Consider the following 11,722-nt stretch of genomic DNA (forward strand, 5'->3'; position numbering starts at 1 on the left):
CCTTAGAGGCGCTACCCGCCGTGATGGGGGAAGATTGGGCCTGGTGAAACAGGCCCTGCTGCTTGGGATGGTGAGTACTCCCTTTGGGAATTTATTATATATATGTATGTATTCCTTCTGAAACCTGTGTCTTACAGATGCCTGGTATGGCGTGCGTTTTGATCAGGCGTGCGCAAATGTGCGCATGCGCTGCGTGCGCGCTACGGCGTGTGTGTGCGCCTTCGGTGTGCGCGTCACAGCGCGTGGAGAACACAGAGCGACATTTGGGCACGTGAGCCTGGTGGTCTTGGACACAGCGGTGACAGGTTGAAGGATAGTTGTAGTTTGTGGGGAGTACTCCTCCTTTTCTTCCTCGTGTGTAAGCAATGTCTTCCAAGAAACGAGGAGCAGGGAACAAGGCAAGCCCAGGGGTAAGAGTCCCTCCACAAAAGACAGGAGGCCAACCCCATGCTGATGCAGCCTCAGTTTCTCCTGAAGGATCTGCGGCTTCTGACCTGGCTGAGCCATTGCACTTGTCAGGCATAGTGGCCACTACCAATGTACCTACCTCAGCTTATGTTACAAAGGATGATTTGGCATCTGCCTTGGCGGGCCTGGAAGGCAAAATAGATGGCATGATTGCCTCTGTAACACAGGGGGGAAGGAAGCGTAATAGATCTCCTTCCCCCAGGCCTGGGCCAAGTGGAGAGTCACTAGAGCACCAGGACTCTTATAGCCAGATGGGTCCAGGTGACCTGGAACCAGAATGAGCAGAGGATCCAGAGGAGGTGGTCGTGAAGGACCAGGAGGTAGGAGAGGCTGAAGATTCCTCGGCTGAGGACTCTGAGGAGCCAATGTCAGCCTCCCATTCCCAGAAATTGTTTATCCAATCTCTAATGGAGATGTTACGAATTGGGTTTAAGTTACCCCCGGTTCAGGAATGGACACTCCACTAGGGGGATTAGTGCATCATGGGTAGTACACCAGCAGGTGTCTATGGCTCAGGTCTGCAAAGCGCCCCTTGGTCTTCAGTTCATACGTTCAGCAGGTTCTACCAGGTGGATGTGAGGTCTCAAAGGGAGACTGTGTTTGGCCACAGCGTTTTGCAGGCAGCTTTGTAATCTCAGATCCATTGGGTCTAGGGATGATGTGTCCCCATCCCCCACCCCCCCTCAGATGCATTGCTTTAGGACATCCCACATAGTCATTATTATGGTGCTCTGTGTCCCGTGATGTACCATAAAGAAACAGCTTACCTGTAAAATCCTTTTCTTGGAGTACACAGAGGTCCCTCCTCTTTTTCTGGGATCGTCATTGCTTGCTACAAAACTGAGGCACTTCCTGTGTGGGAGGGGTTATATGGGAGGAACCGTCTTACTATTGGTTGCCAGTGTCCAATCACCTGAAGGTAAGTGTATAACCCACATAGTCATTATTATGGTGCTCTGTGTCCCGTGATGTACTCCAAGAAAAGGATTTTACAGGTAAGCTGTTTTAAAAATCCATTTTTCTCACCATCTTGGAGTCCTTCAGGTGTTTTTTAGCAAACTCCATGCGGCTTTCAGGTGTCTTGCACTGAGGAGAGGCTTCGTCGGGCCACTCTGCCATAAAGCCCCGACTGGTGGAGGGCTGCAGTGATGGTTGACTTTCTACAACTTTCTCCCATCCCCCGACTGCATCTCTGGAGCTCAGCCACAGTGATCTTTGGGTTCTTCTTTACCTCATGCTGTGTGTACAATATGGGGCGCTGTGTGTACAATATGGGGGGCTGTGTGTACAATATGGGGTGATGTGTGTACAATATGGGGTGATGTGTGTACAATATGGGGGGCTGTGTGTACAATATGGGGTGATGTGTGTACAATATGGGGGGCTGTGTGTACAATATGGGGGGCTGTGTGTACAATATGGGGGGCTGTGTGTACAATATGGGGGGTTGTGTGTACAATATGGAGTGATGTGTGTACAATATGGGGTGCTGTGTGTACAATATGGGGAGCTGTGTGTACAATATGAGGTGCTGTGTGTACAATATGGGGTGCTGTGTGTACAATATGGGGTGCTGTGTGTACAATATGGGGGGCTGTGTGTACAATATGGGGTGCTGTGTGTACAATATGGGGTGCTGTGTGTACAATATGGGGGGCTGTGTGTACAATATGGGGGGCTGTGTGTACAATATGGAGTGCTGTGTGTACAATATGGGGGGGGCTGTGTGTACAATATGAGGTGCTGTGTGTACAATATGGGGTGCTGTGTGTACAATATGGGGTGCTGTGTGTACAATATGGGGGGCTGTGTGTACAATATGGGGGGCTGTGTGTACAATATGGGGTGCTGTGTGTACAATATGGGGGGCTGTGTGTACAATATGGGGGGCTGTGTGTACAATATGGGGTGCTGTGTGTACAATATGGGGGGCTGTGTGTACAATATGGGGGGCTGTGTGTACAATATGGGGGGCTGTGTGTACAATATGGGGGGTTGTGTGTACAATATGGAGTGCTGTGTGTACAATATGGGGGGCTGTGTGTACAATATGGGGTGCTGTGTGTACAATATGGGGTGCTGTGTGTACAATATGGGGAGCTGTGTGTACAATATGAGGTGCTGTGTGTACAATATGGGGTGCTGTGTGTACAATATGGGGTGCTGTGTGTACAATATGGGGGGCTGTGTGTACAATATGGGGTGCTGTGTGTACAATATGGGGTGCTGTGTGTACAATATGAGGTGCTGTGTGTACAATATGGGGTGCTGTGTGTACAATATGGGGGGCTGTGTGTACAATATGGGGGGCTGTGTGTACAATATGGGGGGCTGTGTGTACAATATGGGGTGCTGTGTGTACAATATGGGGTGCTGTGTGTACAATATGGGGTGCTGTGTGTACAATATGAGGTGCTGTGTGTACAATATGAGGTGTTGTGTGTACAATATGGGGTGCTGTGTGTACAATATGGGGGGCTGTGTGTACAATATGGGGGGCTGTGTGTACAATATGGGGGGCTGTGTGTACAATATGGGGGGCTGTGTGTACAATATGAGGTGTTGTGTGTACAATATGGGGGGCTGTGTGTACAATATGGGGTGATGTGTGTACAATATGAGGTGCTGTGTGTACAATATGGGGTGCTGTGTGTACAATATGGGGGGCTGTGTGTACAATATGAGGTGCTGTGTGTACAATATGAGGTGTTGTGTGTACAATATGGGGTGCTGTGTGTACAATATGGGGGGCTGTGTGTACAATATGGGGGGCTGTGTGTAAAATATGGGGGGCTGTGTGTACAATATGGGGTGCTGTGTGTACAATATGGGGTGCTGTGTGTACAATATGGGGGGCTGTGTGTACAATATGGGGTGCTGTGTGTACAATATGGGGTGCTGTGTGTACAATATAGGGTGTTGTGTGTACAATATGGGGGGCTGTGTGTACAATATGGGGTGCTGTGTGTATAATATGGGGTGCTGTGTGTACAATATGGGGGGCTGTGTGTACAATATGGGGTGCTGTGTGTACAATATGAGGTGCTGTGTGTACAATATGGGGTGATGTGTGTACAATATGGGGTGCTGTGTGTACAATATGGGGTGCTGTGTGTACAATATGGAGTGCTGTGTGTACAATATGAGGTGATGTGTGTACAATATGGAGTGCTGTGTGTACAATATGAGGTGCTGTGTGTACAATATGGGGTGCTGTGTGTACAATATGAGGTGCTGTGTGTACAATATGGGGTGATGTGTGTACAATATGGGGGGCTGTGTGTACAATATGGGGGGCTGTGTGTACAATATGGGGGGCTGTGTGTACAATATGGAGTGCTGTGTGTACAATATGAGGTGCTGTGTGTACAATATGGGGTGCTGTGTGTACAATATGGGGGGCTGTGTGTACAATATGGGGTGCTGTGTGTACAATATGGGGGGCTGTGTGTACAATATGGGGTGCTGTGTGTACAATATGGGGTGCTGTGTGTACAATATGGGGTGCTGTGTGTACAATATGAGGTGCTGTGTGTACAATATGGGGGGCTGTGTGTACAATATGGGGTGCTGTGTGTACAATATGGGGTGCTGTGTGTACAATATGGGGGGCTGTGTGTACAATATGAGGTGCTGTGTGTACAATATGGGGGGCTGTGTGTACAATATGGGGGGCTGTGTGTACAATATGGGGTGCTGTGTGTACAATATGGGGTGCTGTGTGTACAATATGGGGGGCTGTGTACAATATGGGGGGCTGTGTGTACAATATGGAGTGCTGTGTGTACAATATGAGGTGCTGTGTGTACAATATGAGGTGCTGTGTGTACAATATGGAGTGCTGTGTGTACAATATGGGGGGCTGTGTGTACAATATGGGGTGCTGTGTGTACAATATGGGGGGCTGTGTGTACAATATGGGGTGATGTGTGTACAATATGGGGTGCTGTGTGTACAATATGGAGTGCTGTGTGTACAATATGGGGGGCTGTGTGTACAATATGGAGTGCTGTGTGTACAATATGGGGTGATGTGTGTACAATATGGGGTGCTGTGTGTACAATATGAGGTGCTGTGTGTACAATATGGAGTGCTGTGTGTACAATATGGGGGGCTGTGTGTACAATATGGGGTGCTGTGTGTACAATATGGGGAGCTGTGTGTACAATATGGAGTGCTGTGTGTACAATATGGGGTGCTGTGTGTACAATATGGGGAGCTGTGTGTACAATATGGGGTGCTGTGTGTACAATATGGAGTGCTGTGTGTACAATATGGGGGGCTGTGTGTACAATATGGGGGGCTGTGTGTACAATATGAGGTGCTGTGTGTACAATATGGGGTGATGTGTGTACAATATAGGGTGCTGTGTGTACAATATGGGGTGCTGTGTGTACAATATGAGGTGCAGTGTGTACAATATGGGGTGCTGTGTGTACAATATGGGGTGCTGTGTGTACAATATGAGGTGCAGTGTGTACAATATGGGGGGCTGTGTGTACAATATGGGGTGCTGTGTGTACAATATGGGGTGCTGTGTGTACAATATGGGGTGCTGTGTGTACAATATGAGGTGCAGTGTGTACAATATGGGGGGCTGTGTGTACAATATGGGGTGCTGTGTGTACAATATGAGGTGCTGTGTGTACAATATGGGGTGCTGTGTATACAATATGAGGTGCAGTGTGTACAATATGAGGTGCTGTGTGTACAATATGGGGTGCTGTGTGTACAATATGAGGTGCTGTGTGTACAATATGGGGGGCTGTGTGTACAATATGGGGGGCTGTGTGTACAATATGGGGTGCTGTGTGTACAATATGGGGTGCTGTGTGTACAATATGGGGTGCTGTGTGTACAATATGAGGTGCAGTGTGTACAATATGGGGGGCTGTGTGTATAATATGGGGGGCTGTGTGTACAATATGGGGTGCTGTGTGTACAATATGGGGTGCTGTGTGTACAATATGGGGGGCTGTGTGTACAATATGAGGTGCTGTGTGTACAATATGGAGTGCTGTGTGTACAATATGGGGTGCTGTGTGTACAATATGGGGTGCTGTGTGTACAATATGGGGAGCTGTGTGTACAATATGGGGAGCTGTGTGTACGGGGGTCTGAATACTTTCTGTCCCCACTGTGTGTGTATAAAGGGGATCACACATCATATATAAGGATGGGTCCCCTTCCTGCCCTGCTATTTAATGATTGGTTACATTAATGACACCCCCCCCCCCCCACACCCATGTCATATATCTGCACTATAATCATTATCCAGGATGGTCCCCTTAACTTTTTTTTTTTTTTAGAGTGCCTCAAGTTTGGTCCCTGACACCTCCAGAGGGCCCAACAATGGCAGCAAGATTTCCTGCAATGAGGAGAAATTCCGTCAACTGCCACACACTGAGGAGAAAGTGGACCCAATAATAACCCCCGGCATTGGTGCCAGTGGACCCAATCTCTGCAAAGTGTCCCACAAGAAATTGCTGACTGCATATAGAGCCATCATGCCAGAGCATTACAGGGATAATATATATATACACACTATATACTGTATATCTGGATGTATTTACAGAATTGTGTATGTTTTTTTATACATATATATTTACACACAGTATATGTAAAATTCTCCCTGAAAATCGGTATACGCTGCATTGTATATTGATTCACGTATCCCCCCCATACATTACATACCTGGACCACAGGGAGGACAAGGCGCACAGATCTTGTACACGCCCCCTGCAGGTCACATGACCTTTACCACACGCCTGTAAATTGCATCTGATTTGTCTCCGCAGGATCTGGACAGACAGTTGTGGGAGTTGGAGAGACAGTTGGGAGAGCTCAGACTGAGAGCCGTGACCGACAGCCAAAGAGGTGAGTGCGCGGCATGGCGGGGGAGGGACCTCTCTGCTACAGTAGCACATACCATGATTATAGGAGTGTCCCACCTCCACCAATCAGATCTTCCCTCCCACTCTGGAGTCTGTGCTAGGCTCCTGGAAGGGTGAAGCTGATTGGTGGAGAAGGGGAGCACAGAGATCAGAAGTCACCTCCAGTGATCGGGTAGAATGGCTGTCAGCAGCTCTGGTGGCACTTTGTGACAAATTATCAGGGTTGTGTATCTAATGCCTGAGGGCACATTTCAAGCTGTGCCCCCTGGACCCCCGGGGCGTGCCCCATTCCACCCCCTGGACCCCCGGGGCGTGCCCCATTCCACCCCCTGGACCCCCGGGGCGTGCCCCATTCCACCCCCTGGACCTCCGGAGCGTGCCCCCTCCCACCCCCTGGACCTCCGGAGCGTGCCCCCTCCCACCCCCTGGACCTCCGGAGCGTGCCCCCTCCCACCCCCTGGACCTCCGGAGCGTGCCCCCTCCCACCCCCTGGACTTCTGGGCGTGCCCCCTCCCGATCCCAGAGGTTCCCAATGTTCCCTTCCCACCCCTGGGCCTTGTAGGTGTTCCTCTCCCCCCATCCCTGGATCTCCGGGCGTGCCCCCTCCCACCCCCTGGACCTCTGGGGCGTGCCTCATTCTACCCCCTGGACCTCCGGAGCGTGCCCCCTCCCACCCCCTGGACCCCCGGGGTGTGCCCCCTCCCGATCCTCGAGACTCCCGATGTTGCCTTCCCACCCCTGGGCCTTGTAGCTGTTCCTCTCCCCCCATCCCTGGATCTCCGGGCGTGCCCCCTCCCACCCCCTGGACCTCTGGGGCGTGCCTCATTCTACCCCCTGGACCTCCGGAGCGTGCCCCCTCCCACCCCCTGGACCCCCGGGGTGTGCCCCCTCCCGATCCTCGAGACTCCCGATGTTGCCTTCCCACCCCTGGGCCTTGTAGCTGTTCCTCTCCCCCCATCCCTGGATCTCCGGGCGTGCCCCCTCCCACCCCCTGGACCTCTGGGGCGTGCCTCATTCTACCCCCTGGACCTCCGGAGCGTGCCCCCTCCCACCCCCTGGACCCCCGGGGTGTGCCCCCTCCCGATCCTCGAGACTCCCGATGTTGCCTTCCCTCCCCTGGGCCTTGTAGGTGTTCCTCTCCTCCCATCCCTGGATCTCTGAGGCGTGCCCCCTCCCACCCCCTGGACCCCCGGGGTGTGCCCCCTCCCGATCCTCGAGACTCCCGATGTTGCCTTCCCTCCCCTGGGCCTTGTAGGTGTTCCTCTCCTCCCATCCCTGGATCTCTGAGGCGTGCCCCCTCCCACCCCCTGGACCTCCGGGGCGTGCCCCATTCCACCCCATGGACCTCCGGGGTGTGCCCCCTCCCGATCCTCAAGGCTCCCAATGTTCCCTTCCCACCCCTGGGCCTTGTAGGTGTTCCTCTCCCCCCATCCCTGGATCCCCTATAGGTGCCTCCATACCCTCTGGTCTCTTAGGGTTGCCCCTGGGACATCCCACCGTTTGCATAGTGAGGGGGGCGGGGAGTTTTAGATCGACCAAACAATCTTTTTGCTGCCGATTGTCTCCTCGTGGGAGTAAAATGTGTTTTGTCTGTTGATCACGTGGGTGAAACACAACTACAATTCCCATCCATCCCCTCATGCTAATATAGGAAATGTTGGTGTTTTCTCCACCTTTTAATAACTCGCCTGTTTTATGTGTCCCTCCCCCATTCTCTGTCTTCACAGCGGACTTGGACGCCAACAACTCGGAGTCATGTGACGTCTTCCTGGACCGGCCCCCCAGGACGGGTCAGACGGAGGCCCGCATGCATTATGCCAGCGAGCGCCCGAAGAGCGCAGGTAAGGCTCCGCCCTCCCCTCCCCCCTCTTTACCCACCCCTGGATCAAATTGATTTGATCGGTGCATTTTCCGCCTCTGCCCCCCTGTAACCCCCCGCTTTTCTTCCATCCTCAGGTGACCTGGTTGTGGGATCCCAGCACCCCCGCTCTTCTTCTTCCCGCCTGCTGGTTCCTCGCTCCATGTCTGCTCCCTATCCCTCCCCTTCCTCTCCGCCCCCTCCCCCCGCTCGCAGGGCTGAAGGCTACATCCTCTCTCTCCTCCGCCGCCAACTCCGCACGCCCTACATGCGCTCGGTCTCTGCCGAACGACCCTCACCCCCTCCCCCTCCTCTTCCTTCTCCCATTCCTGCTCCAACTCCAGCCTGTAGAATGGCCACCAACACCTCTTACACCCCTGTCCATCGGGGGCCCCGAAGAAAGCACCCGCCCCTGCTGAAGGGCCGCAGCGTGGAGGGCTCTCCGCCGAGACCCCCCAGGAAGTGTCTGTCGGCAGAGGAGCCGCCCCGGAAAAGGGGAGGGCGCAGGACGCCGCGGTCTCTGTCTGAGACGAGCCTGAGGGACCCCATTCAGGGGCCGGAGGAGAGCGTGGAAGCCGGGGTGCAGGCCGAAGCGTGGGGGGGGCTCCAGGGGGAACCTTGAGGCCTGGGGTCACCCCAGGAACTACAGGGAGAGCTGGGCCAATGCCCGATCGCAGACCGAAGGCTGGGCGGACCAGCAGGCTTTCGTCCCAGAGTGGGGCCCCATGCAGGAAGGAGGGCGGTGCTACACCCTGGGCAGAGAGGGGAGGGCCCCGCCGGTGAGGCTCGGCCCGCCCTGCAGAAAGTGGAGGTCAACCGCTGAGATCAGCGCCGGGGTGCCGGAGGTGGAGACGAGGGTCGATTCGGAGGGGGAAGAGGAGGAGGAAGAAGGGGAACTGGTGTGGCCAATGCAGCTTCCTCCCTGCGATGCCGAAGGGCGCCCCCAAGTGTTCAAAGTCAAAGCCTCACAGGCGCTGAAGAAAAAGATCATGCGTTTTCACACGGGGTCACTGAAGGTCATGACCACGGTGTGAACCGGGCAGAACCACGCGGAGTCCGCCATGACGTCACACCCACCGCTTGTAGGTCGGAGGACAGCAAACCCCGCCCCCGGACCTGAAGATTTCCCCTACTGGGGGGGTGGGGGGCTGAATGCTGTGGGCGCAGAAGTGGGGGAAGGGCATTGTCACAGATGGCTCTTTCTCTGTTCTTCCTCCTTTGTGTGCCAGTCTTGTTATAGTTCATAAAGTGCCACCATAGTCTGCAGCGCAGTACAGAGCCACAGATCCTTGTCAGAGGAGCTTACAGTCTAGTGGAGAGTCTCGGCTGTTTTGGGGTCCACATATCACGCTTGGGGGGAGGCGGGTCCTGGCCACCATCCTTCCCTTTTTTTTTTTTTTCCTGGGTATTATAATGTTTGTGCTCCTCGTGATCTGTAGACACGGAGTTCAGCCAATCAGGTTTCACCATTCTCTGGGACAATCACACGCGATGTCTGGTTGCTACGGGCGATGGCGCTGTCCGTCCCCCCCCCTTGTGTTTGCCATGCTCAGGGTCATACGTTCTGCTCACACAAGAATCAAAGTGCCTGAAATAAAAACTGTCTGTTGCTGGAAGCAACCAATGGGAATTCCTGACCGGCTGTGGAGGTATGATGGAAGGATCTGGTTGTCATGGGTAAAAGACACTTCTGGTTTCAGGCACATTGATAGGCCCAGCATCTCACATGGGGTAATAGTACTACAACTCCCATCCGCCTCCCTTTTCGGTATGCTAAAATGAGAACTGTCTGTGCTGCACAGAGCCACCAATCAGATCTTTTCAGAGCCGGAATCTGGAAGCGCCATTCTGATTGGTGGCTTTGGGTGTCGGAGACACATAACCCAAGCTGCCTCCTGCTCTACCCATAATGCTTTGCATTGCTGTGTGTCATTCACTGACTGGCGTCATCCCTGGCTGTCCAGCGGGGGGCGCTGCACTGTGCATACTGATAATCAGCTGATATTGGACAATCACTTGTTACACTGTCCACCTTTTGTACTGAGTTTCCTGGCTGCTCCCAACACCTAAGTCCTATGGTCGGCTGTCCCTCTGGGGGAGCGGTCCTGTGACCGGCTGTCCCTCTTGTGAGGCGGTCCTGTGACCGGCTGTCCCTCTGGGGGGGGGGGGGGGGCGGTCCATTGGCCGGCTGTCCCTCTGGGGGGGGGGGGGCGGTCCATTGGCCGGCTGTCCCTCTGGGGGGGGGGGGGCGGTCCATTGGCCGGCTGTCCCTCTGGGGGGGGCGGTCCATTGGCCGGCAGTCCCTCTGGGGGGGGCGGTCCATTGGCCGGCTGTCCCTCTGGGGGGGGCGGTCCATTGGCCGGCTGTCCCTCTGGGGGGGCGGTCCATTGGCCGGCTGTCCCTCTGGGGGGGCGGTCCATTGGCCGGCTGTCCCTCTGGGGGGGGCGGTCCATTGGCCGGCTGTCCCTCTGGGGAAGTGGGGGAGGCAGTCCTGTGACCGGCTGTCCCTCTGGGGGGGGTCCCTTTGACCAGCTGTCCCTCTGGGGGGGGTCCCTTTGACCGGCTGTCCCTCTGGGGGGGAGGCGATCCATTGGCCGGCTGTCCCTCTGGGGGGTGCGGTCCTGTGACCGGCTGTCCCTCTGGGGGGTGCGGTCCTGTGACCGGCTGTCCCTCTGGGGGGTGCGGTCCTGTGACCGGCTGTCCCTCTGGGGGGTGCGGTCCTGTGACCGGCTGTCCCTCTGGGGGGGGTGCGGTCCTGTGACCGGCTGTCCCTCTGGGGGGGGTGCGGTCCTGTGACCGGCTGTCCCTCTGGGGGGGGTGCGGTCCTGTGACCGGCTGTCCCTCTGGGGGGGGGGGGCGGTCCTGTGACTGGCTGTCCCTCAGGGGCGGTCCTGTTGTTCTTCCTCCCTAGTATTAGTCCTGCAGTGATACAATGTATATACAGACTCTTCCCTGATGTAGGGAGCTGCCAATAATCAATGTAAATATTGGTTGTACAGACCTGTATATAGGATGTGGATATGTATATGTGCTGTATATATACAGTGGGGCAAAAAAGTATTTAGTCACCACCAATTGTGGAAGTTCTCCCACTTAGAAAGATGAGAGAGGCCTGTAATTGTCATCATAGGTAGACCTCAACTATGAGAGAAAAAATGTGGAAAGAAATCCAATCACATTGTCTGATTTTTCAAAGAATTTATTTGCAAATTATGGTGGAAAATAAGTATTTGGTGAATATGAAAAGTTCATCTCAATACTTTGTTATATCTCCTTTGTTGGCAATGACAGAGGTCAAACGTTTTCTGTAAGTCTTCACAAGGTTGTCACACACTGTTGCTGGTATGTTGGCCCATTCCTCCATGCAGATCTCCTCTAGAGCAGTGATGTTTTGGGGCTGTCGCTGGGCAACACGGACTTCCAACTCCCTCTAAAGGTTTTCTATGGGGTTGAGATCTGGAGACTGGCTAGGCCACTCCAGGACCTTGAAATGCTTCTTACG

At 54.1% G+C, this 11,722-nt stretch overlaps 1 protein-coding gene across 1 annotated transcript; it reads left to right on the plus strand.

Moving 5' to 3' along the window:
* The first annotated feature begins 365 nt into the window (after nucleotides 1-365).
* On the plus strand, nucleotides 366-10,375 carry DACT3 (dishevelled binding antagonist of beta catenin 3). The gene is given in 5 exon segments (XM_073598035.1): nucleotides 366-410; nucleotides 6,267-6,345; nucleotides 8,090-8,203; nucleotides 8,319-8,818; nucleotides 8,820-10,375. Coding segments are annotated over 5 exon segments (1,173 nt in total). The 3' UTR covers nucleotides 9,255-10,375.
* The last annotated feature ends 1,347 nt before the right edge of the window (nucleotides 10,376-11,722 follow it).

The sequence above is a fragment of the Aquarana catesbeiana genome, linkage group LG09 (assembly GCF_042186555.1).
Source record: "Aquarana catesbeiana isolate 2022-GZ linkage group LG09, ASM4218655v1, whole genome shotgun sequence".
NCBI classification, from domain to species: domain Eukaryota; kingdom Metazoa; phylum Chordata; class Amphibia; order Anura; family Ranidae; genus Aquarana; species Aquarana catesbeiana.